The sequence below is a fragment of the Bos javanicus genome, chromosome 7 (assembly GCF_032452875.1).
Source record: "Bos javanicus breed banteng chromosome 7, ARS-OSU_banteng_1.0, whole genome shotgun sequence".
In the NCBI taxonomy this organism is placed as follows: Eukaryota; Metazoa; Chordata; class Mammalia; order Artiodactyla; family Bovidae; genus Bos; species Bos javanicus.
Window position 1 is genome coordinate 30,596,866 of NC_083874.1, and position 22,323 is coordinate 30,619,188.

At 43.1% G+C, this 22,323-nt stretch overlaps 1 protein-coding gene across 1 annotated transcript in view; it reads right to left on the reverse strand.

Moving 5' to 3' along the window:
* The window catches only part of SNX24 (sorting nexin 24), a 170,779-nt gene extending 152,597 nt beyond the window's left edge, over positions 1-18,182 (reverse strand). Inside the window, exon 1 of the mRNA XM_061422955.1 lies at positions 18,038-18,182. Coding sequence (XP_061278939.1) covers positions 18,038-18,097 — 60 coding nt within the window. The 5' untranslated portion in view covers positions 18,098-18,182. The remainder of the gene's footprint in view (positions 1-18,037) is intronic.
* Between the last annotated feature and the right edge of the window lie 4,141 nt (positions 18,183-22,323).

The following is a 22,323-nucleotide window of genomic DNA, read 5'->3' on the forward strand; positions in this document are numbered from 1 at the left end:
ATATCAGGAGAAAGAAGGAAAGCAATTCAGTTTTACCTGCAAACACTGTTAAGAGACTACGGTGAAGGAGAGGGGCTGGAATTTCATCGGGCACTCAGTGATCAGTCAATAGATAGCAGCTGTAAAAATTGGTTGTTTGACCACATAATCAACATTCTTCATTTATTTTTACATATGGGGTGATAAGCACACTTCAGATGTCATTCTCTAATTTGAAAGCATTGCAAGAGTCTATTGATAATGCTTTTGAAAATTAATTCACTTAAAAAGATACAAATGAACTTATTTACAAGATAGAAATGGACCCACAGACATAGAAAGCAAACTTATGGTTCCCAAGAGGGAAAGGGGAGGATAATGAGGAGTTTGGGATTAAAATATACATACTACTATATATAAAATAAACAAGCAACAAGGACCTACTGTATAGCACAGGGAACTATACTCAATATCTTGTAACAACCTATTTCAGAAAATAATCTGAAAAAGAATATATATATATATATATAAAACTGAATCCTTGTGCTGTATATCTGATACTAACACAACATTGTAAATCACTCAATAAATAAATACAATAAAAATCTAAGATAAATAAAAAACAATCATTCATTTAAAGCAGCGAATAAAATATGAAACTACTCAAAGGTGAAAAAATTTCCTAATAGATGAAAGCAAGGTAAAATATTTGATGACATAGTAAACTCTACTGGCAAAAATTTAATTAGAAGGATTAGAAATAACAATAGCTGCCCCACACAGCGAGTCCCATGGGGTCCTTGAGAGGAAACTGAGGCCAGCGCTTTAGGGAGCCAAGGGAGGGTGACGACGAGTTCCCTGGCTGGGAAGTTACAAGTCAGAACGTGGAACCAGATCCATTTCACTCCAAAGCTTGCTAGCGACTTACTTGCCTTAGAAGTTCCTCAAACTTGCTGACATCATGAACGCTTTTCTTAAGTTCATTTGTTCATGGATCCAAAGACTTAAGAGGGTTTTAAGCACTCAGTCATAGGTGTACTTCAGCTGAATCGGAATATAAATCAGCCTTTAGAGCTTTAAGACAAACTTGACGTTTCTCCTTCATGCTAAATATACACTCTACAGGGCGTCTTTTTCAAAACCAGCTACTCCGTAGTTTGCCGGCTTAGCTACAAATTAAAATCACCTGAAGGGCTCAACCTTCGGGCTCAACCAAAGCCTGGACCTTAGCTGCACCTGAGAATCTCTGGGAGTGGAGCCTGAAATTTCTCTTAAGAACCAATTCTGCTATTAAGATGTGCTGGGGCAAGTGACCTGCCTTAGTGATCTCTACAAGCATTGTGGGGACACTTTTAGTGCAGTTCAGAATCACCCAGGGGACTTTAAAAAAGTCCAGTGTTCAACCCATGCTCCAGACCCATCTAACTCTGAGGGTGGGACCCAGGCATCTCTAGCTTATAAAGATCTCCAGGTGATTCCAAAGTGCAGCAAGAGCTGAGCACCACAGCTTTAGCAGCTAATTGTTCGCACTGGAAGTTCAGTCCCTCCTTTGGACAGCATCCCAGTGAATCATCCACCAGCAGCACTGTCACATCAACCACTGGCCTTTTTCTCCAACTCCCTGCCTTGTCCCGAGGTTGTTGCTGACACCCCAGTCTTCCCACCTGTCAGTCACAAGTGTCTGTCCACTTACGAGTAACACTGCCTGACTCTCCGCTCGGTCCTTCCGAATCATTCCTGCTATTGAATGATTCATCTCATACACACAGGGAACACGGGTCATTCTCTCACCACTTTCAATTTTATTATCTCCACTTCCTTTTCTCACTTATTCACATTTTCAACACTGTCACTTCTTCTGACCTTGTTGACCATATGAGGTTGAGGCTGTTCTGGGCACTGAAACTTGGGCCGAAAGCTACAGTGTGGCTGAAACTAACCCGACATCCTAGGACTCTGCCATTCACTGGCGGGGGGCACAGCTGTTATCCTCTTTGCTCTAGACCAGTGGTCCCAACCTTTTTGGCACCAGGGATCAGTTTCCTGGAAGCCAATTTTTCTACGGATGGTGGTGGGTGAGGGCAGGAGGAACGGTTTCAGGATGATTCAAGTGTATTACATTTATTGTGCACTTTATACCTATTATTACATCAGCTCCAAGGTCAGATCAGCAGGCATTAAATCCCGGAGGTTGGGGACCCCTGCTCTAGAGGGTAGTTCTGCTTACAGCTGTAAATGTTCACATGAAAAGTCTTAAAATAGAGGAGCTTTGGGCTCCCTTTCCTTGAGAAGCAAAGCTCAGAAGGTTATCCCAAAATTCCCAAAGCACACTCTTTGATTGATAACAAATATTCACAGTTTAGAAGAATAAAAACCTTTGCACATTTCAGTTCTAAAATTCTGAATTATGTAAACCTTCTTACAAAGGACATAAGTGAAAAAAACTACACTGAAAACAAAATGCTTTCTTTCCAGCAATATTTATATGCAAAAGAAGCAGCATTCATTATGAAGATATTCTCTCAAAGAGCAAGTCATGTGTTGATTAAAGTTTCCCAAAAACATATACTACTTTGGACTACTAATGAATGGCTGACAAAATTAATCCACATCTTTACTGTGAAAACCATCCCCCTTCTAGGCACATACAACATCAGTAAAAAAAAAAAAAAAAAATTCATGGAACTGAAAAAAATGTGTTTGCTTGATAAAATACTTCCTGTACTACATAAGACTTCGTTCATTACTTTGCCAAATGTTTTCCATGCTCTCAGATTATTTCTGCAAAACTGTCAATAGAAAACCTGCAGACAATAAATTCAGAGTCTACGGTGAGAAAAACAGATCTAACTTCCCTAGAAATTATAAGATAAAATGTAGCAATAATTTACTCCAATAATTTTTATGGGAGTGATCAAGACTATTGATTTTTAAAATAAGGTGTCCACCAGAGTCCTAAGTTAATTTCAATCCTCTACCTAATAATTGGTAGTTGAGAAGGAATTTTAGGATAATATTTAAAAGTTAATTAAAAACAGGGTAAGCATTCATGTCAGTCAAGCATGGCCTCTGCTCTAAATGCATTCAAATGCATGTCACCTTGACCTGTAACACAGCACTGTAAAAAATTTTGGTCAATATAAATCAAATGTACACTAATTTATTCAGCAGGTTTCCTGGTATCTGAATCAACATTAGAAATCTAACCAGTATTTGTTATTCTGCTATTGACAAAAGGAAGCATATTTAAATGATAACAAGTACTCATGGGTGTCATTTGGAAGTTAAATTGTTCCCCAAGGACAGTCTCTGTAAACATCTACATTTAAAGGTCATTTACCACCAAATTATGGACAACTGTTGCATTTATTAGCACAAGCTCGATAGTTTGGAAGCTGCAGCCATCAATTTTTACTGACAATGAGATCTAATTGTTCACTAACAATAAACAAGGAAAACAGACCATCTCTATAAACTTTTATTCCCTGCACTATGATCACTTTTCAAGAATGGAGGAACAAACTTTCCATAGTATGTATTTGAAGAGCAAACTTTCCAACTGCAGGAAGGACTAAATCATAGTTTAAAATAAATGTCAGATAATCAAATATAAGAGCTCATCCTCTCATGTTACTTTCATCTGAACAAGAACAAAAGGGAGAACAACATCACCATGTTTATATACGGATAAAGTGTCTGATTTTACTTTTAGAAGGAAATGTGATGGTTAATTTCAGCATGAGGTGCCCAGGTATTCAGTTAAATATTACTCTAGGTGTTTCTATGAAAGTGTTTTGGGATGAGATTAATATTTAAACTGGTAGATTGAATAAAGCAAGTTGCCCTCCATAATGTGACGGGCCTCTTTGGATTTTGGACACAGTATATCCCGGTCCCTTTACCAATGGTCTAAAAAGCTGCTAGTTTTGAGTGGACGCCACAACAAGGGGAGGCTCTGCAATCAGTCCTGCTGCTGTTCAACCTGCTTTGCCACTTCCATGATGATCCAGCATATCCAGTGGTGCCAGAAGGGCAGGAGCACATGGGGACGATGTTTGGAGCCTTTGGCAGGACCTTGTAGGATGTGAGTCTGAGTGAACTCCGGGGGATGGTGATGGAAAGGGAGGCCTGGCATGCTGCGATTCATGGGGTCGCAAAGAGTCGGACATGACTGAGCGACTGAACTGAACTGAACTGTAGGCTCATCACAGCACAGGCCTGTAGGATTCTAGAGCAAAGCCCTGCCACCCTCTGTGGATACCAACTCTTCCTTTGAGAAACAGCTCTTTACCTGCTACTGAGCCTGAGCAGAGCTTGCACACTTAGTGATGGACTAAGTTACCAAGCACCCTGAGCTGTTCCTCATGAACTGGGTGTTACCTGAGACTCACCAGGCTATAACGCTGGGCACACACATCATCAAATGTGTGTGGTACAGATGTGATGGGGCCCAAGAAGGCTGTGACGGTCCAATCAAGTTACTTGCAGAAGTGGCCCAAATGGCCCAAGGTTCCCACTCCAGCAATACTACATTCTGTCTCCTAGTCTAACCTGTGGCCTCTTGGGGGAATTCCTCATGATCAAGTGATAGAAGAAGACTCGAGCCTGGTCTACAGATGGCTGAAGCTCCAATACGTTGGCCCCATGATTCAAAGAGTGATTCATTGGAAAAGACCCTGATGCTGGGAAAGATTGAAGGCAGGAGGAGAAGGGGGTGACAGAGGAGGAGATGGTAGGATGGCATCACAGACTCAATGGACATGAGTCTGAGCAAACTTTGGGAAAGAAAGAGAAGCCTGGCATGCTGCAGCCCATAGGGTTGCAAAGAGCCAGACACGACTTAGTGACTAAAGGATGACGATGATGACAGATGGTCCTGCACCAAAGGCAGGCATTACCTGAAAGTGGATACCTGCAACAATATAGCCCCTTTCAGGGACATCCAGGGACAACGCTGGTGAAGGGAAATCTATCCTAAGAATTAGAATAATTTTAATTATTCATTAAATAGAACTATGAGCGATGTACTTGGTGGTTCACTTAGCTAGGAAGGAGAAATAACCAGATGTTACCTTCCATGCTACCACGTACCGATTCATAGGCTGTAAGCAATGATCTGGCTGGATGATCAGAGAACTGGAAAGAACACGACTGGAAAATGATGACAAGGACATGTGAAGAAGGACATGTGGCCAGACCTCTCCAACAGGGCAAAGCAATGACAGGTTAGCACTTATCAGTGGCTGTAGCCAGGCTGGCCTTGGTGAATGGAAGGTGATGCATAACCTCCATCCCTGCCACCATGGCTACTTGTTCATAAGCTCCTTAGGGATGAGAGAGAGGGGTGGCTGGGGAAAGAAGCTGACTTGCACCCACAGAACAGGTCCTCCTATCCACGTGACTACTAAAATCCTCCTCTGCTGAGGTTGCCCTTCAGTGAGCATTTACATGGGACACAAATATCTTCATGTTTTTTGCCCCTTCAGAGAGGTCTGTCCAACAGACAGTAAAGAACCTGTCTCCCCTCACCCCTATTTCCATCAGTACTGGTTTTTATCAACCTTTTTCACTTTGCCTATTGAAATTACAAAAAAAAAAAAAACAACTCATTTTCAACTCTGCCCTTCTTTAATTACCAGTGACACTATCTTATCATATGTTTTTGGTTATTTGTGCCTCTGATATTTCTCTCCTCTTAAAAGCAAACAAAGACTCTCATCACTTGTAGTGCTTCCAGGACAACATTTTATCTGGGCATCTACAGCAACGCTAAACCACTCAACCCACCCTTCAAACTCCAGTCCCGCCCCCACCACCTACCCTCCTTACAACCACTCACACTTTTCATCCTTCCCCAGGCCCTTTCTTGGACCTGAAATGATCTTCCTCCCCTTCTCAAACTGGCAAACTTCCATCATCCTTCCAGGACAAGCCTGAAGTCAGCTACCCTGCACCCCCAATGCTAGTGCATTGCCTGAGACAGGAGAGGCATATAAGAACCACAAGAACGAATGTCTGCTCTACTGGGCTTGTGTAACACCATGGGGGTATGGGGGTCGGCTTGTGTAATCTGAAATAAGTTCCACTAGCAAGGTAGAGAGGAGAAGGCAATGGCACCCCACTCCAGTACTCTTGCCTGGAAAATCCCATGGACGGAGGAGCCTGGTGGGCTGCAGTCCATGGGGTCACTAAGAGTCACGACTGAGCGACTTCACTTTCACTTTCCACTTTCCTGAATTGGAGAAGGAAATGGCAACCCACTCCAGGGTTCTTGCCTGGAGAATCCCAGGGATGGGGGAGCCTGGTGGGCTGCCGTCTATGGGGTCACACGACTCAAGTGACTTAGGAGGAGGAGCAAGGTAGAGAGAACAGGGAAGGTATAGAAGAAAGAGAAGCTCACAGTTTCTAAAACAACTTCTAAATTCCTAAATTTATCTAAATTCGAAGAACTAAGAAAAAGCAGATGGGGAGACTCAACCCACATATTGGTTCTACCTTAGAATAAAAATTATAAGGTGAAAACCTGGGGTAATCTGTGTTTTAAATAAAAATCAACAAGAGGACAACCGTGTATTTCAAATACCCACACTACTCCCTTAAGTGAGGGGTTGGGGGGGAAGTTGGGGGGAGGCGGCAACAAGAAGGGGACACAAGACTGTTTCAAATACGCCCCATCTAGTCATCAGAATTCAGCCAGCAAACTACACGGAGATACTGTGCGCCTATCAGATTGGCAAAAATCCCAAAGTCTGACAACATTCTCAGTTGGCAAGCCTGTGAGGAAACCAGCACTCTCATAAACTGCTATGGGAGTGCAGAGTCGCACAATCCCAGGAAGGGAATTTGACAATACCTGGCAAAATTACATACCCATTTGCCTTTTGATCTCATAACCCACTGCTAGGAATCTAAACAGACACTGACAAACACACAAAAAGAATATGGACAAGGGTAGTGATACAGCCAACAACAGAAAGCAAAGAGCTATAGAAAAGAACACAGTATCTTTGCATATGTCTGTGGGGTCATCTCCAGGATATACTATTACATTAAAAAAAAAAAAAAAAGCAGGAGGAAGACGATGTCTTAGTGTCCTACTATTTAAGAAAAAGAGTAGGGGAACAAGTATATTTGTATTTGTGCATATTTATTCAAAATATAAGGATAAACAATAACTTTTTTCTTAATGGACATCGATGGCACCCTCTTAGGGGGAAGAGGACACAAACAGAAGTTAGATTTCTGCAGATACACCCAATGCAGCAGATACTTTACACAAGTTCAAAACAAAATTAATTTTTAAACATCCCTGGTGGCTCAGACAGTAAAGGATCTGCCTGCAATGCACGGGAGCTGGGTTTGATCCTTGGGTGGGGAAGATCCTCTGGAGAAGGGAATGGCTACCCATTCCTGTATTCTTGCCTGGAGAATTCCATAGACAGAAGAGCCTTGTGAGCTACATTCTTGGGTTGCGAAGAGTTAGACATGACTGAGCGACTAACACTTTAACACTTAACAAGAGTATAAAATAAAATAAGAATGGGTAGCTAGTTGGTGTTATCAGAGGCTGACCACAGGGCTTTAACATCCTCGAATCTGAGTATGCAGACAGGATCCCGGAACCAACGGGTCACAGATAACAAGGGACAACTGTACTGAGATTTTTGGTGTGAGAAAAAGAAGACACAGTTGAAGACACAAGAGACTAATAAGATAAATTCCTACCTAGACCACAGAAAAAGGTCTAGAAATCTCCATAAACCCAGTCAGCCCTTGGAAGCCCTGGGGGATGAGTTCCAGGAGCCCCAGCCAACCTCACACTCTGTGTATGCTCAAGTCCTTCACATACAAGGGCGCAATACAGGGAACACAATCAGCTCCCCACATTGGCCCATTTGGCATCCGGATTCAAAGGGTGCAAAGCCCACAGAGACCCAGAAAGCTGACTCTATGTATCTCGTGTCCAGATCATGGTCCCTGAATCATTTCCCACTAAAGGGAACCAGGGACCATTAGAGAAAAAGCTAATTCCAAATCTGGGGCTGGAAAGGTAAAAGATTTACTGGGAACATCTTGTTATACTAGAAAGCAAGGAAGTTAACAAAGACACACAACAATTGAAAATTAGAACAGACACATATGAAGCAAAATAGCAGGAAATCGCATTAAAAATCTGAATGAGTACTTGCAAAACCATCGTAAGAATACAAGGTATGTGCCTGATGACTCACTTGTTTTGGAGAAATGCAGTGGGGAATGGAAGAGAATGGAGAAGATGGGAAATGTGTATCCCCACGCCCTCCAGAAGACATTCTAACATTTATGTAAAGATATTAGTCGCTAGGATCTTGAAGGAAAAAAAAAATGTAGTAAATAAGGCTAGAAAACTAAATCTGAATTGAACATAGTCAAAAGCTGTAATAAGAATATGAATTGGTTAAATGTAACTGTTCCTTCTGTAGTACTTCAAAGTATCTACAAGAAGTTTGTCTTATACAGCACAAATATTTATTCTGGACTTTGGTTTACATTATTAATTCACATTAAAAAACTTAAAAAAAAAGTAAACATCAAGGCAGTTCATACTTGAAATAATATGAATAAATCATGAACATAGCTAGAGACAGCATTCCTTGCACTTTGTAAAGATTCTCTCCCCATCCTTAAACCATCCTAAAAAGTAGGTACAGACAGACCTCATTTTATTGCACTTTGCTTTATTGGGCTTTGCATAAATTGCATTTTTAAAAAAATGAAGGTTTGTGGCAACCCTACATGAAACAGGTCTATTAGCATCATTTTTCCAACAGCATTTGTTCACTTCGTGTCTGTGCCACATTTTGGTAATTTGTGCAATATTTCAAACATTTTCACTACTATTATTTTTATTACAGTGATCTGTGATCCCTGATCTTTGATGCTACTCCTGCAATTGTTTGGGGGCACCACAAACTGTGCCCAGATAAGACAGCACACTTAATGGATAAATGTGAAGTTTGACTGCTCCACAAACTGACCATTCACCATCTCTCTCCCTGGCCTTGGGCCTCCCTAGTCCCTGAGACACAGCAATACACACAATAGACATAACCCGGAATCAGGCTCATTAAAAATCCTACAATAGCCTCTCAGTGAACAAGTGGAAGGAAGAGTCACACACCTGTCACTTTAAACCAAAAGCTAGAAATGATGAAAGCTTTGTGAGGAAAGTATGCTGAAAGCCAAGATAAGCTAAAAACTAGACCTCTTACATCAAATAGCGAACCAAACTTGTGAATGCAAAGGACAAGTTCTTGAAGGAGATTAAAAGTGCTACTCCAGTGAACATACAAATGATTAAAAACGGTAAACAATTTTACTGCTGACACAGAGAAAGGTGTAATGGTCTGGATAGACTATCACACCAGCCACAACATCCTCTTAAGCCAAAGCCTAATTCAAGCAAGGCCCCAACTCTCTTCAGTTCTGTGAAGGCAGAGGGAGGTGAGGAAGTTGCAGAAGAGAATTTTGAAACTAGCAGCGTTTGGTTCATGAGGCTGAAGGAAAGAAGTTGTCTCCATAACATCAGAGTGCAAGGTGAAACAGTAAGTGCTGATGTAGAACCTGCGGCAAGTTATCCAGAACATCCAGTTAAGATAATGAATGAAGGTGCTGGCAGTACACAGCAGACTTTGAGTGCAGGTGAAACAGCCTTTTATTGGAAAAGGATGTCATCTAGGGCTTTCCATAGGTAGAGAGGAGAAGCCAAGGCCTGGCTGCAAAGCTCAAAGGAGAGGGTGAACCTCTTGTTAGGGGCTAATGCAAATGGTGATTGAAGACAAGTCAATGCTCCTTCACTATTATGAAAATCCTAGAGTCCTCAAGATTTATGCTTAATCTACTCTGCCTGTGCTCTCTAAATGGAACAGCAAAGCCGAGGTGACAGTCTGTTGACAACATGGCTTATCAAATATTTTAAGCCCACTGTTGAGGCCTACTGCCCAGAAAAAAAAAGATTCCTTTCAAAATATGACTGCTCATTGACAATGCACCTGGTCACCCGAAAGCTCTGATGGAGACAAAGAGATTCATACTGTTTTCCTGCCTGCTAATATAACATCTATCTACAGCCTGTGCCATGGATTAAGGAGCAGTTTCAACCTTCAAGTCTTATTTCTTAAGAAACATATTTTGTAAGACTATAGCGGCCATAGACAGTGATTCCTCTGATAGATCTGGCTAGGCAAAGTAAACGGAAAACCTCTGGAAAGGATTCATCATTCTACATGCCATTAAGGACATTCATGATTAATGGTAAGAAGTCAAAACATCAACATAAGCAGATGTCTGGAAGAAGGCGATTCCAACCCTTCATGGATGACTTTGAGATGTCCACGCCTCCAGTGGAGGAGGTCACTGTGGATGTACTGGAAACAGCTGGAAAACGAGAAGTGGAGCCTGAAGAAGTGACTGAACTGCTGTAACCTCATGATAAGATATAAACGGGATGAGGAGTTGCTTCTTATGAGCAACAGAAGTGGTTTCTTGAGATGGAATCTACTCTCAGTGAAGATGCTGTGAAGATTGTTGAAATGATAGCAACGGATTTTGAAAATGACATAAACTGAGTTGATAAAGCAGCAATAGGGTGAGAGAGGACTGACTCCAATTTTGAAATAAGTTCTGTGGGTAAAATGCTATCAAACAGCATTGCCTGCTGGAGAGAAATCATTCATGAAAGGAAGAGTTCATCAATGCAGCAAACTTCACTGCTGTCTTATTTTAAGAAATAGCCAAAGCACCCCAACCTTCAACAACCATCACTCCAATCAGTCAGCAGACACCAACATCAAGGCAAGACCCACGACCAGCATAAAGATTATCATTCACTGAAGGCTCTGACGAAAGTGAGCATTTTTAGCGGTAAGGTATTTTTTTAGTGAAGGTGTATAAATTGTTTTTTTTAGGCATAATGCTGCTGCTACTGCTGCTAAGTCACTTCAGTCTTGTCGGACTCTGTGCAACCCCACAGACGTCAGCCCACCAGGCTCCTCTGTCCCTGGGATTCTCCAGGCAAGAGAACTGGAGTGGTTGCCATTCCCTTCTCCCGGAGATCTTTCCGACCCAGGGATGGAACCTACGGCTCCTGCCTTGGCAGACGGATTCTTCATCACTGACCCACCAAAGAAACCCATAGTATTTTCTTTTACAAATGAGGAAAATAAGGCACAGGGAGATTAAGAAGCCTGCTCAAAGCCTGGCTTTGGGCTAAATGCCGGGAGAGCAAGATTTGAGGCACAAGCCTGAGTCTCTCCATGGCCTGTGCTTGTCATTGCGATGCTGTGTCAGCTTCTGTCACACACGGGTGGAAGATTATCAACAGGGCTTTGCCAAATGGCAAAAATTTCCAAGGAAGCATCTGGAATAATCAAAATTTGATTTAATCCATACAGGTTCATATCTAATAACACGCCTGCCTCATTTTTAGAGACAGGGTGCTACAACTTGGGACTACAAACACAGCATCATTTCAAAGCATTGTGGTATCCTGGATGAGATCCTGGGACAGAAAAAGGACGTGAGTGGAAAAATTGGTGAAATCCAAAAACGTCTGGAGCTTAGTTAGCTAGCAAGGTACTGATGCTAGTTTCCTCGGTTTGACATTACCATGGCAATGGACGATGTTAAAAAGGAAGCTAGGTGAGCGGTATATGGAACTGTTGGTACTAATTTTGCAACTTTTCTGCAAATCTAAAATTATTTCAAAATCAAAATCTTATTTGAAAAGAATCGATCAATTTCTAAGCACCATCCCTTGCAAAATTCAATCGTCTTGTAAAATTTTGAATTTCCAAGCGAATGTAGCATTCTGTTAATGGTCAAGAATATTTTCAAACTGCATGTCTTGTCTTTCAGAGTAAGGAACATACACATGGTTGACTTAATCACTCAACACGCGTTTAATGTTTGCTTATGCTAGGAGTTTACCATGTGTGAGGCACTGTGCCAGCTACGCTCTTGTTACATGGAGGCCTTCAGCATCAAAGATGCTTATAAAGAAAGGGTGACTGGAAGATACTGTTGTGGGCACTGTGGCTTCACCATCCTTCTGAGCTTCTCCCACTGCGGTGTCTACAGGGTTAGGTGGCCGGAATGAACTGACCTCATTCCTAGCTCCAGAGATGCCCCCTAACTATTTTCACTCCATCTGGTTAACTTATCCTTGCCATGGTGACTGTAATAAGCATAGTGAAGACAGCCAATCAGCACACAGAATCCCCCTGGCAATGGCATCGGTTGAGGAACCAACTAGGGATAATGAGATGCAAAGGAAGAAAAGTGCCCTTGCTCTGAAGAAGCATCCTCTCTTCCTCCGGATGTTGTAGAATACAGTGTTTGTTTTTTTTTTCAATCTGAAACATGTTACCATTTTGTCACTAGGTAGAAGCTTCTCTGAGGATGAAGGGAAACAGAGAAAGGAAGTGGCTGGGCCCCCTTACTCAATCCCTCCGTCTCATTCTCACAAATATAAAATGGCAGTAATAATACTTGCCAACGATCACTGTAAATTCTCAGGCAATATCTGCACTGGGGTTATATTAAAAACAACAAAAACAACTAAGAGTTGGGATGATATTAAGGTTTTGCTAACCTTGCAGTAACATTTACCTTTTGGTTATGTTTCTTTAAAGTCTAGCTGACAGATATTCACAGTAAAATATTTACAGGTGAGATTTTATTTTGGATTTGCTTTAAAATACTGCAGAATTGTTTTAAATGGAAGAATGAAAGGTGGTGAATGAAATAAGTATTGTAAAATATTGAAGGTGAGTAATGAGCAAATGGTGGTTCATTATATTGTTCAATTTGTGTATTTTAACCCAGAAAATATTAAAGTAACTATCCCTACATAGATCTCAATATTATGACCATGTATATATGGAGGTGCCTTATGCACTAAGAAACATGATAGAAAGTAAAGCAGTGAAAGAGTTGAGATATCAAGAAAAAGACATATTTGTATAAGCACAACACACTCAATCACACACATATAATTAAAACGGACTTGAAAATCTATTTAATTCAATGCCTTGATTTTTACAGCTATGGAAAATGAAATCTAATACATTCAGACTTTTATGTTGTTCCCTGAACAGTCTTTCTAGTTTTCTTTTGTTCTTCTGTCTCTCTCTTTAGTCGCTAAGTCGTGTCCGACTCTTGCAACCCCATGAACTATAGCCCGCCAGGCTCCTCTGTCCATGGGATTCTCCAGGCAAGAATACTGGAGTGGGTTGCAATTTCCTTCTCTAGGGGATCTTCCCAACCCAGGAATTGAACCCAGGTCTCCTACAATGCAGGCAGATTCTTTACCAACTGAGCTATGAGGGAAGCCCATTTTGTTTTTACCAACCATGTATCTGAAAATGGAAAATATCAATATTAGCCTACAGGATGGGCACCCAGGACCTGCTTACTCTCATGTCCAGTGGACTGTGCTCCATCCTCTCCAGGAAAGGCCAGAGAGTCACATCCAGCACTGTGCTCCTTGTAAAGCATCTACTCTTCTTTCTTTTCCTGTCTCACACCCCTTTCTCTTCCTACCTCACACCCCTCACACCCCTGGGTTTCCTTGTTGCTTTGGCTGCTGTGTTGAGAAGGGCTTTACCTTCAGTCCTGCCTCCTTCCTCACTTTTACATGTGTTTCCTGGGAAGAGCATCAACTTATATGGTTTTTTCCATCTTTGATGCTAAAAGACCCCCTGGAGCCATATTTCTAGCCTTGATCTCTCTATGTATCCTGAATTCCAGAACAAAATAGCTTGATCTGCCACAAAAAGGCCCAACAGGCCCCCAGATGAAACTGACTGCGTGCCATTCTTTTCTGGTCACTGGCACCCCTGTTCGCGGGAGTCACCCTGCTGCCTCAAATCTAGTCACCAGACCCTGGGGATTCCTGTAAGGCCTGCCCCCTTCCCTGCCCAGTTGCCTTAGCTCAGCCCTCATCCTCTTCTTTTTGGTCATTTTGCAAGCATCTCCTCCATGATTAATGCTCCAGGGTCATCCTTCTAAATGCAAAGCTAGTCATGTTACTTCCTTCCTTAAAACTCCAGCGACATCCCACGGTCTGACGCTGAAGTCCAGACCCCTTTATGGTTCTCAAAGCTAGCGAGCTGGTCTCTCCTCCACACCTCTCTCCATCAGGAATCACTCGGCACCAGCCCAGTCCAACTCGAGAAGCTGTTTCACACCTCAGGATCACTGAAGCCCAGTGACTCCTCTCCAGTGACTGACTTTGTTCTATCAGAAGACTCAATCATTCACTATTTATAGTGAATTTTCACTATGGATAAACCCTGGACAATATGCATGAGCCTGGGACAACGTGGATAAGCATAGGAGACTGACACTCTCCTAGCCTCAAGAAGCTTACAGCCTAGAACGGGAACAGATATTAAATAAACACACAGTGGAGGGTGGGCCTGGGATGGGAAGAGTTGACCTGCACTTTGTTACAATATCCTTTGCTGCTTCTTTGTAAACTACAATGATGTAGAAGTGTCCTTTTAGTTGTTGCTTTTGTCTATTTTTTTTGGTGAATCTGGGAGTTTAAAATGCCTTTTCCCCCCTCACTGGGTGAAGAAATTTTGCCCCGTACTTCCTCTTTTTAGAATTCACAATCCCAGCAAAAACCTCATCAGATTTCAAAAGTCAGCATTCCTGAGCACCCTTCCCCCACCCCAGCACACCACCCTAAGGCAGAGCAGAACTGCCCAGTTCCTTCCCTTCCTCAAGACTCTAGCTGACATTAGCACCCTAACTCTTCCCCACCTGGCCCCTGCAGGATGGGCTGAGAGTCCCCAAGGAAGGAACAAGATCCTTCCACCATTCAGTTCCCCACCTAATGAACACAGGGCAGGCCCACAGTAAATATTTAAATAATCAAAAGGCACACATTCACTCTTTAAAGGTAAATTACTTTGTACACAGAGCATAACTTTGCATATGTTTTTTGAATAACAGAGCTTGAGCAATACTGATAAAAACTTAGAGGGCCAGAAGTACCCCTTCTATTTATGGTTCTACAGAAATCCCAGTAGCTTGCATAAAAAGGCATGTATAGGGGATGTCTTATTTCAACATATTTGACATAGTTGCTAAAAAATTAGAAGCAAATGTCAACGGCCATCAGCAGAGATCTGTGTAAACAAATTATGGTACATTCCTTCCGTGAAATATCCCTTTGCTATCACTAAGAAAGATACAATCCTGTCCATATTAGCACCGAAAGATATCTATAAGTTATACAATGACAGCTATAATGAAATCTTGCTATTTATTCTAAAAAAGAAAAAAACATGTTTTCATAGCATAGGGGGAAAGTCTCTAAGAAACTATCCCTATGCCTTATCTCTGAGGGCATGGGACAAGAAGCAAGGACAGAAAATCATCCTCTACTTAAAATGTCCTATCACTGAACTTGTTAGATTGCAAATTAATATTTCTTAAGTTTAAAGCACAGTCACTAAAGTAAAAATGTACCTTTTACAGTAAAATATACGTTGTTTGGAGACTTCCCAGGTGGTGCTAGTGGTAAAGAGCCTGCCTGCCAATGTAGGAGACTTAAGAGAGTCTGGTTCAATCCCTGGGTTGGGAAGACATGCAAACCCACTTCAGTATTCTTGTCTGGAGAATCCCATGGATAGAGGAGCCTGGAGGGTTACAGTCCATGGGGTCTGTATTGGACATGACTGAAGCGACCTAACACGCATGCACATACATGATTTTACCAAGGAATTGGACACAACTGAAGTGACCTAGCATGCATGCACATACATGACTTTACCTAGGAAACTGAGATTAGAACTGAGATTAAACTTTTAAATTCTGGGTTTTTGTAAGAAGCTGCTAATTTCCTAGCATCCAGAACAGAGAGGCACAGCAGGCACTTCAGTTAATACCTGCTGAATGAATAAACTGCTAAACAATTACAAAACTATTATGCCAAGGATACAAAGTATCTGCTTCACAAACTCACAAAGGAAAAAAAATCACTTGCAGAAGTAACAAACTGCTACCAACCTAAATACATTAGGATTGTTTTTTTGAAAGTGAAGTGGCTCAATCCCATCCGACTCTTTGCGACCCCATGGACTGTAGCCAGCAGATTCCTCCATCCGTGGGATTTCCCAGGCAAGAATACTGGAGTGGTTTGCCATTGCCTTCTCCAGGAGATCTTCTCCACCCAGGGACTGAACCCGGGTCTCCAGCATTGCAGGCAGATGCTTTACCGTCTGAGCCACCAGGGAAGTCATTGTTTTTTTTTTTAAATACACTTTTAAAAAGCACACAAGCTCTCCTCGCAGAAGTAATCTTCTAACTACCAAGTTTACCAAGACAAAGGTGCCTTCCAAATCAGTTTAATCCACAACCTAGAGTCTGGCACATGGCTGGCCATAACACCAGTAAAAAACACAGATCCTCTAATGGAAGAAAATCAATCATTCTGATTCACTTAAGTGCTTATTTGAGAAGGTAATTAACTTTTAGCTTGGACTACTGAGACCAAGGGCTGTGACAAGCAGCCTTTTTATCTCCAAATCCTTAAAGAACGCCCTAAAGATGGAAGGCCTCCCATGACTATTGATGCTGACGGGGGCTGGCGGGACAGGGGAGACACCTGAAAGAATGAAAGATGACCAGGGGTTTAGGCGGAAGGAAAAAGCCTAAATAGGTTCACATTCAAATTCATCCCCCCTCCCTTTAAAAATAAGACATGGTATAATTTTAATCAAATTCATAATTCGTTTATATAGATAAGGGCCCCGGAGCTCAGCTCTCCCTTGGTTGAAGTCTCCCCGTCCCCACACCAGAGGAAGGGACTTTGAGAACTTGTTTTGGGGGTACATGGACCCAGCAGTCTACTAATTCTAGAAACCCACATACTTCTTGAATTTTCTTTTTGCAATCACTACTCTTAATTCTAAAAACTCCTTTGAGAAGGTGAATTAATCCTCCTTATGAAAAAACAAGGGTCCAAATAAGCTATGACCGAAACCCAACAATCTTTAAAGACTGAGATTAAAATACTGCTCTGCCAAATTAATGCACTGGAGTTTAGCGAGTGAATTAGAAGTGAATAAAATAAAAATCCTTCATAGTGCCCTACGCAAGTCCTTCCAAAGCCTACCAACTCTCTAAATGGAAATAAAATTTACCAAGGTCAACTCCAGGATGAGGCATTTCCCCCTCTAGCAATGACTGTCTAGATGAAGATGTCTAAGTTCACTGGGAAGTCAACTGTCCCCATACTAAACTTATCACCCAGAGGCTCCAGGCACGGTCCCTGCCCTCCCCGCCACTCCTCCCCGCCACTCCTCCACTAGTGAAAGCGGGGACCCTGTTTCTCATTCCTGAGACCGCAGTCCCCCTAGGTATAGAACAGGTGCTCAGTGAATACCTGACTTTGCCATTTCAAGGCACTGCAGAACTAGAAACAGCAAACAAACAAAACTTTGGAATTCATCTAAAAGCAACACATGTGTTCACTTGGGCGAATAAATTCTACAGATGATTATTTTTCTTAATGAGCATGTTTTTCATCTGAATGAATCCCTACCGAACTTGGAAACCAACAGCATCAGCCCGTCGCAAAAGCCACTTGTCTGGACGGAGCGGGCAGCTGAGCCAGAACCAGTGTAGCCCATCCCGGGCTCCAGGGGGCGGGCGGCGGGGAGAACGGCAAGCGCCGCGTCCGAGGACTCGACTCCCGGCGCTGCAGCCCGGAGGCCGGGAGCGGGGCTGGGAGGGGGAAGGGACCAAACCGGGGCGCCCCGGGAGCCCGCCGCCGCCGCCGCCGCGCCTGGGAGGGGGCGCCCGTTTCCTTGACAACCGCGCCCGGGCGCAGCCGTCCCAATGGGCCGGGGGAGGGGAGGAGAGGAGGGAGGGGAGCGAAGGAATCCCCCCCCCCCCCCACCACCACACACACACACACAACCCCGCGCAGGGGCGGCGGCGGCCGGGGGCACCTCCCGGGCTCGGCAGCCCCAGGTCCGGCTCGCGGGGCCCTGTCCGGACCTACCGTGTACCCCCGCTCCAGGTCACTCTCCTCGTAGCGAAAGGACGGGATGTAGACCTCCATGGTCGCGCCGGCCGGCCGGCGGAGGGCGAGGAGGGGCGGGCTCACGGCCGTGGCCACCGCCCCGCCCCGGCCCGGCCGCCCCGCCTCCCTTCCCCGAGCCGGCGGGATCAGGAGACCGCGCGGCTCGGTCCCGGCTCCGCCGCCGCCCGCCGCCCCCGGGGCGGCCTGGGGCTCTCTCCGGGCGCCTGGGTTCCAGGCCCGAAGGGCGACGGAGATCAGCTGGGCCCGGAGGAGGCGGGGCCTGGAAACCTGTGAGTCTGCAGAAAAGGGGTGTGCGCGCCACCGCGCCGGGGACAGGGCCGCACCCAGGCGCTCCCTGCCCTGGAGGCTCGAGCAGGCACTGGATTTGCAGTTTGCAAAACACCACCCGTAACAGATCGCAAGACAAGGAACAGAAAAGCATGGAGCTTCTGGATTTTGTTTTGGTTGGTTGAGTTTTCGCTTTAACTCTCGGTTGGCATGAACTGCAGCGAACCCTGCACTACTTTTACCAAGACTTTACTCTTCCCCTTCGATGCCAGGGTCAGCGTCTAGTTCTGAGTTAGCCGTCGAACCACAGAATTCAGCGTCTAGTTCTGAGTTAGCCGTCGAACCACAGAATGCAGAGGCCGAAAATCGGCTGCTCACGGAGACAAACATTCCGACTTCTTGCTCCAGTTCTAAAATGCTGTCGGTATAGACTTTCTTAACTATAAGAGAAAACAGAAGAAAAAGAAAAAAAAAAGAAAAGAAAGGCAAGGGCTGGAATGTGCCCCTCGGGCCAGAAGCTAATTACCTGAAAGTACCTGAAAGATAAAAGTGCTCCAATTGAGCAATGTGGTTATCAGGATACCCTTGCAAACCACGAGTTTCTTTCTTAGGTTTGAGCAGGGAGCAGAATAGAAACTTGAAGGTGAGTTGCACAGAGAGCTTCTTGGGCTGCAGGTAAATGGCTGCGCCTAGTTTGCTCTTGAGGCCAGGGGGGCCTTTCAGCTTGAAACTCCTCTTAAGTTTATGATGAGACCTTAGTCATGGAAAAGAGGACTAATCAGGCCTTTTGCTTTAAGACCTTGTCTGATGTGGACCTTAACCTCAGGCAGCTCCAGGTTGTGTCTGCCCCTCAGAACCCCATAGGCTGGGCCCTGTGAAGACCAGCCCTCCTCTTTTCTTCCACTGGCCAACACCTCTAGATGTGACAAATAGCTCTGTGGGCTCCACGCTGCCCAGGTTCAGAGCCCAGCTTGTAGGTTCCCCTTAGCCTCTGTGACTGTATTACACTGTGCCATGTACTTACCTGCCTTACCCCCTAGATTCTAGAGAAAGTATTTAAAAAAAAAATTTTTTTTTTAAATCCCCTTCTTGGTATATTGCTAGACACATTTTTCTTCAAAGTTTTACATAAGCATTTAAATGCTCTTCTGTACAAAACCAGTGGGATACAGCAGTTAACATGTGGGATGTTGTTACATCCCATGTCTCATTTAAGCTTCGTGTGAAGAAGTGTTATGTACAGTAGGACTTTAAAGGACTAAGAAGTAGTATTCCTGTTTTTATTTTAAAATCATGGCTACTGATGACAGCAGACTCCACCCCCAGAAACAATTTCAAGATTGGTTGAAGAGTATAATGTAAAGACTGGTTCCAAATAGGAAAAGGAGTACGTCAAGGCTGTATATTGTCACCCTGTTTATTTAACTTATATGCAGAGTACATCATGAGAAACGCTGGACTGGAAGAAGCACAAGCTGGAATCAAGATTGCTGGGAGAAATATCAATAACCTCAGGTATGCAGATGACACCACCCTTATGGCAGAAAGTGAAGAGGAACTAAAAAGCCTCTTGATGAAAGTGAAAGAGGAGAGTGAAAAAGTTGGCTTAAAGCTCAACATTCAGAAAACGAAGATCATGGCATCTGGTCCCATCCCTTCATGGGAAATAGATGGGGAAACAGTGGAAACAGTGTCAGACTTTATTTTTCTGGGCTCCAAAATCACTGCAGATGGTGACTGCAGCCATGAAATTAAAAGATGCTTACTCCTTGGAAGGAAAGTTATGACCAACCTAGATAGCATATTCAAAAGCAGAGACATTACTTTGCCAACAAAGGTTCATCTAGTCAAGGCTATGGTTTTTCCAGTGGTCATGTATGGATGTGAGAGTTGGACTGTGAAGAAGGCTGAGCGCCGAAGAATTGATGCTTTTGAACTGTGGTGTTGGAGAAGACTCTTGAGAGTCCCTTGGACTGCAAGGAGATCCAACCAGTCCATTCTGAAGGAGATCAGCCCTGGGATTTCTTTGGAAGTAATGATGCTAAAGCTGAAACTCCAGTACTTTGGCCACCTGATGCGAAGAGTTGACTCATTGGAAAAGACTCTGATGCTGGGAGGGATTGGGGGCAAGAGGAGAAGGGGACGACAGAGGATGAGATGGCTGGATGGCATCACTGACTCGATGGATGTGAGTCTGAGTGAACTCCGGGAGTTGGTGATGGACAGGGAGGCCTGGCGTGCTGCGATTCATGGGGTTGCAAAGAGTCGGAGACAACTGAGCGACTGATCTGATCTGATCTGATAATGTAAATGAGGATTGTGTAATCCTCAAGAGTATAATGTAAATGAGGATTGTGTAATCCTCAAGAGTATAATGTAAATGAGGATTGTGTAATCATAAAATCCTTGCACTATAGATTGCTGATGAAACTTTTAATATGATTTTTATATGATCCTTTCACAACAGCCTGCTAGTAGCCTGGCATATGTATTTTTGTCTGGCGACATAGCTCACCTATTTACCTTTGAATTTAAGAGTCAGAAATGTATGGGTCCAAGAAGATCTGACCAGTGGTCCAAATGAATCTTTTTTTCTTTTTCTTTTTTGCTGTATTCTACTAATAGCTGTATATAATTTAATTTTGCCTTGCTGAAAATATATACAGGTTCTCAGGTGTGTTCTTGAGGAACTAAAAGCTCAGCTGTAACTGTTATTTCAATTATTTCAGATGGCATAATTAAAGCTCAGAGAAGATAAATAACTATGAAATTGAAAGTGAAAGTCGCTCAGTTGTGTCCAACTCTGTGACCCCATGGACTGTAGCCCTCCAGGCTCCTCTGTTCATGGCATTCTCCAGGTAAGAATACTGGAGTGGGTAGTCATTCTTTTCTCCAGGGGATCTTCCCAGCCCAGGGGTTGAGTCCAGGTCTCCTGACCTGGGTGGATTCTTTACCATCTAAGCCACCAGGGAAGCCCAAGAATACTGGAGTGGGTAGACTATCCCTTCTCCAGGGGATCTTCCTGAGCCAGGAATTGAACTGGGGTCTCCTGCATTGCAGGCGGATTCTTTACCAGCTGAGGTAATTATTATTCTAGCTAATAATTAGAAGAGTTAAATTTCTAATCAAGTTCTGTGGGTTAACCACTATAAAGGAAAGAAGAGAATAGCACTAAAGTAAGAGAACATGGCAATGTATTATTCTGATGTTCTTACATATCTTCTCTACGCTCCGACAGGTCAGCTAAATAGTATCTCCTCACAACGTTAATAAAAATACATGGCAAATACTATATAAGAAGTTGTACACTTAATATCTGTTAATAAAGGCAAAAACATTACATAAGAATATGGACTTCCCTGGTAGTCCAGTGGTTAGGGCTCTGCACTTCCACTGCAGGGGTGGCGGGAGGGTGGGGGAGGAGAGGGGAAAAAGAAGAAAGAGAGAAAAAAATTCTGCTGGAATCAGAGTATGAAATCCATGCACTGAAAATACAACACCTAGTATTGGGTAGATAAATATTTCAGCATATTTAATGATAAACTGTTTTAAATACCAACTTATAAGTCCTGACCAATATCTATCTAAAATATATTATTTATTCAACATTCTAAGGCTAGCATATCATGACCAAACAAGATTTATTCCAGAAATATAAAGACAGTTAAACATTAGAAAATCTGTTGATATATATCTCAACATTGTCAGATTAGAAAACAACAAAGATAAATGAGTATGCCAGTAAATTCTAAACCAACATTAATAAATCAGTACACCTGAAACAGCAAAAAAAAAAAAGAAAGAACACCCCCAAACTAGCTTTAATTTGATAGAAGTACCACAACCCTACAGGAAATATCCCATTAAACATCACAGGAGGAAGCATAAGAATAGTGTTAATAACTCTTTCATGATTATTGTTTGACATTTTGCTGGAGGTCCCACTCAGTACAAAAAGAAGAGCAAAATAAACAGGT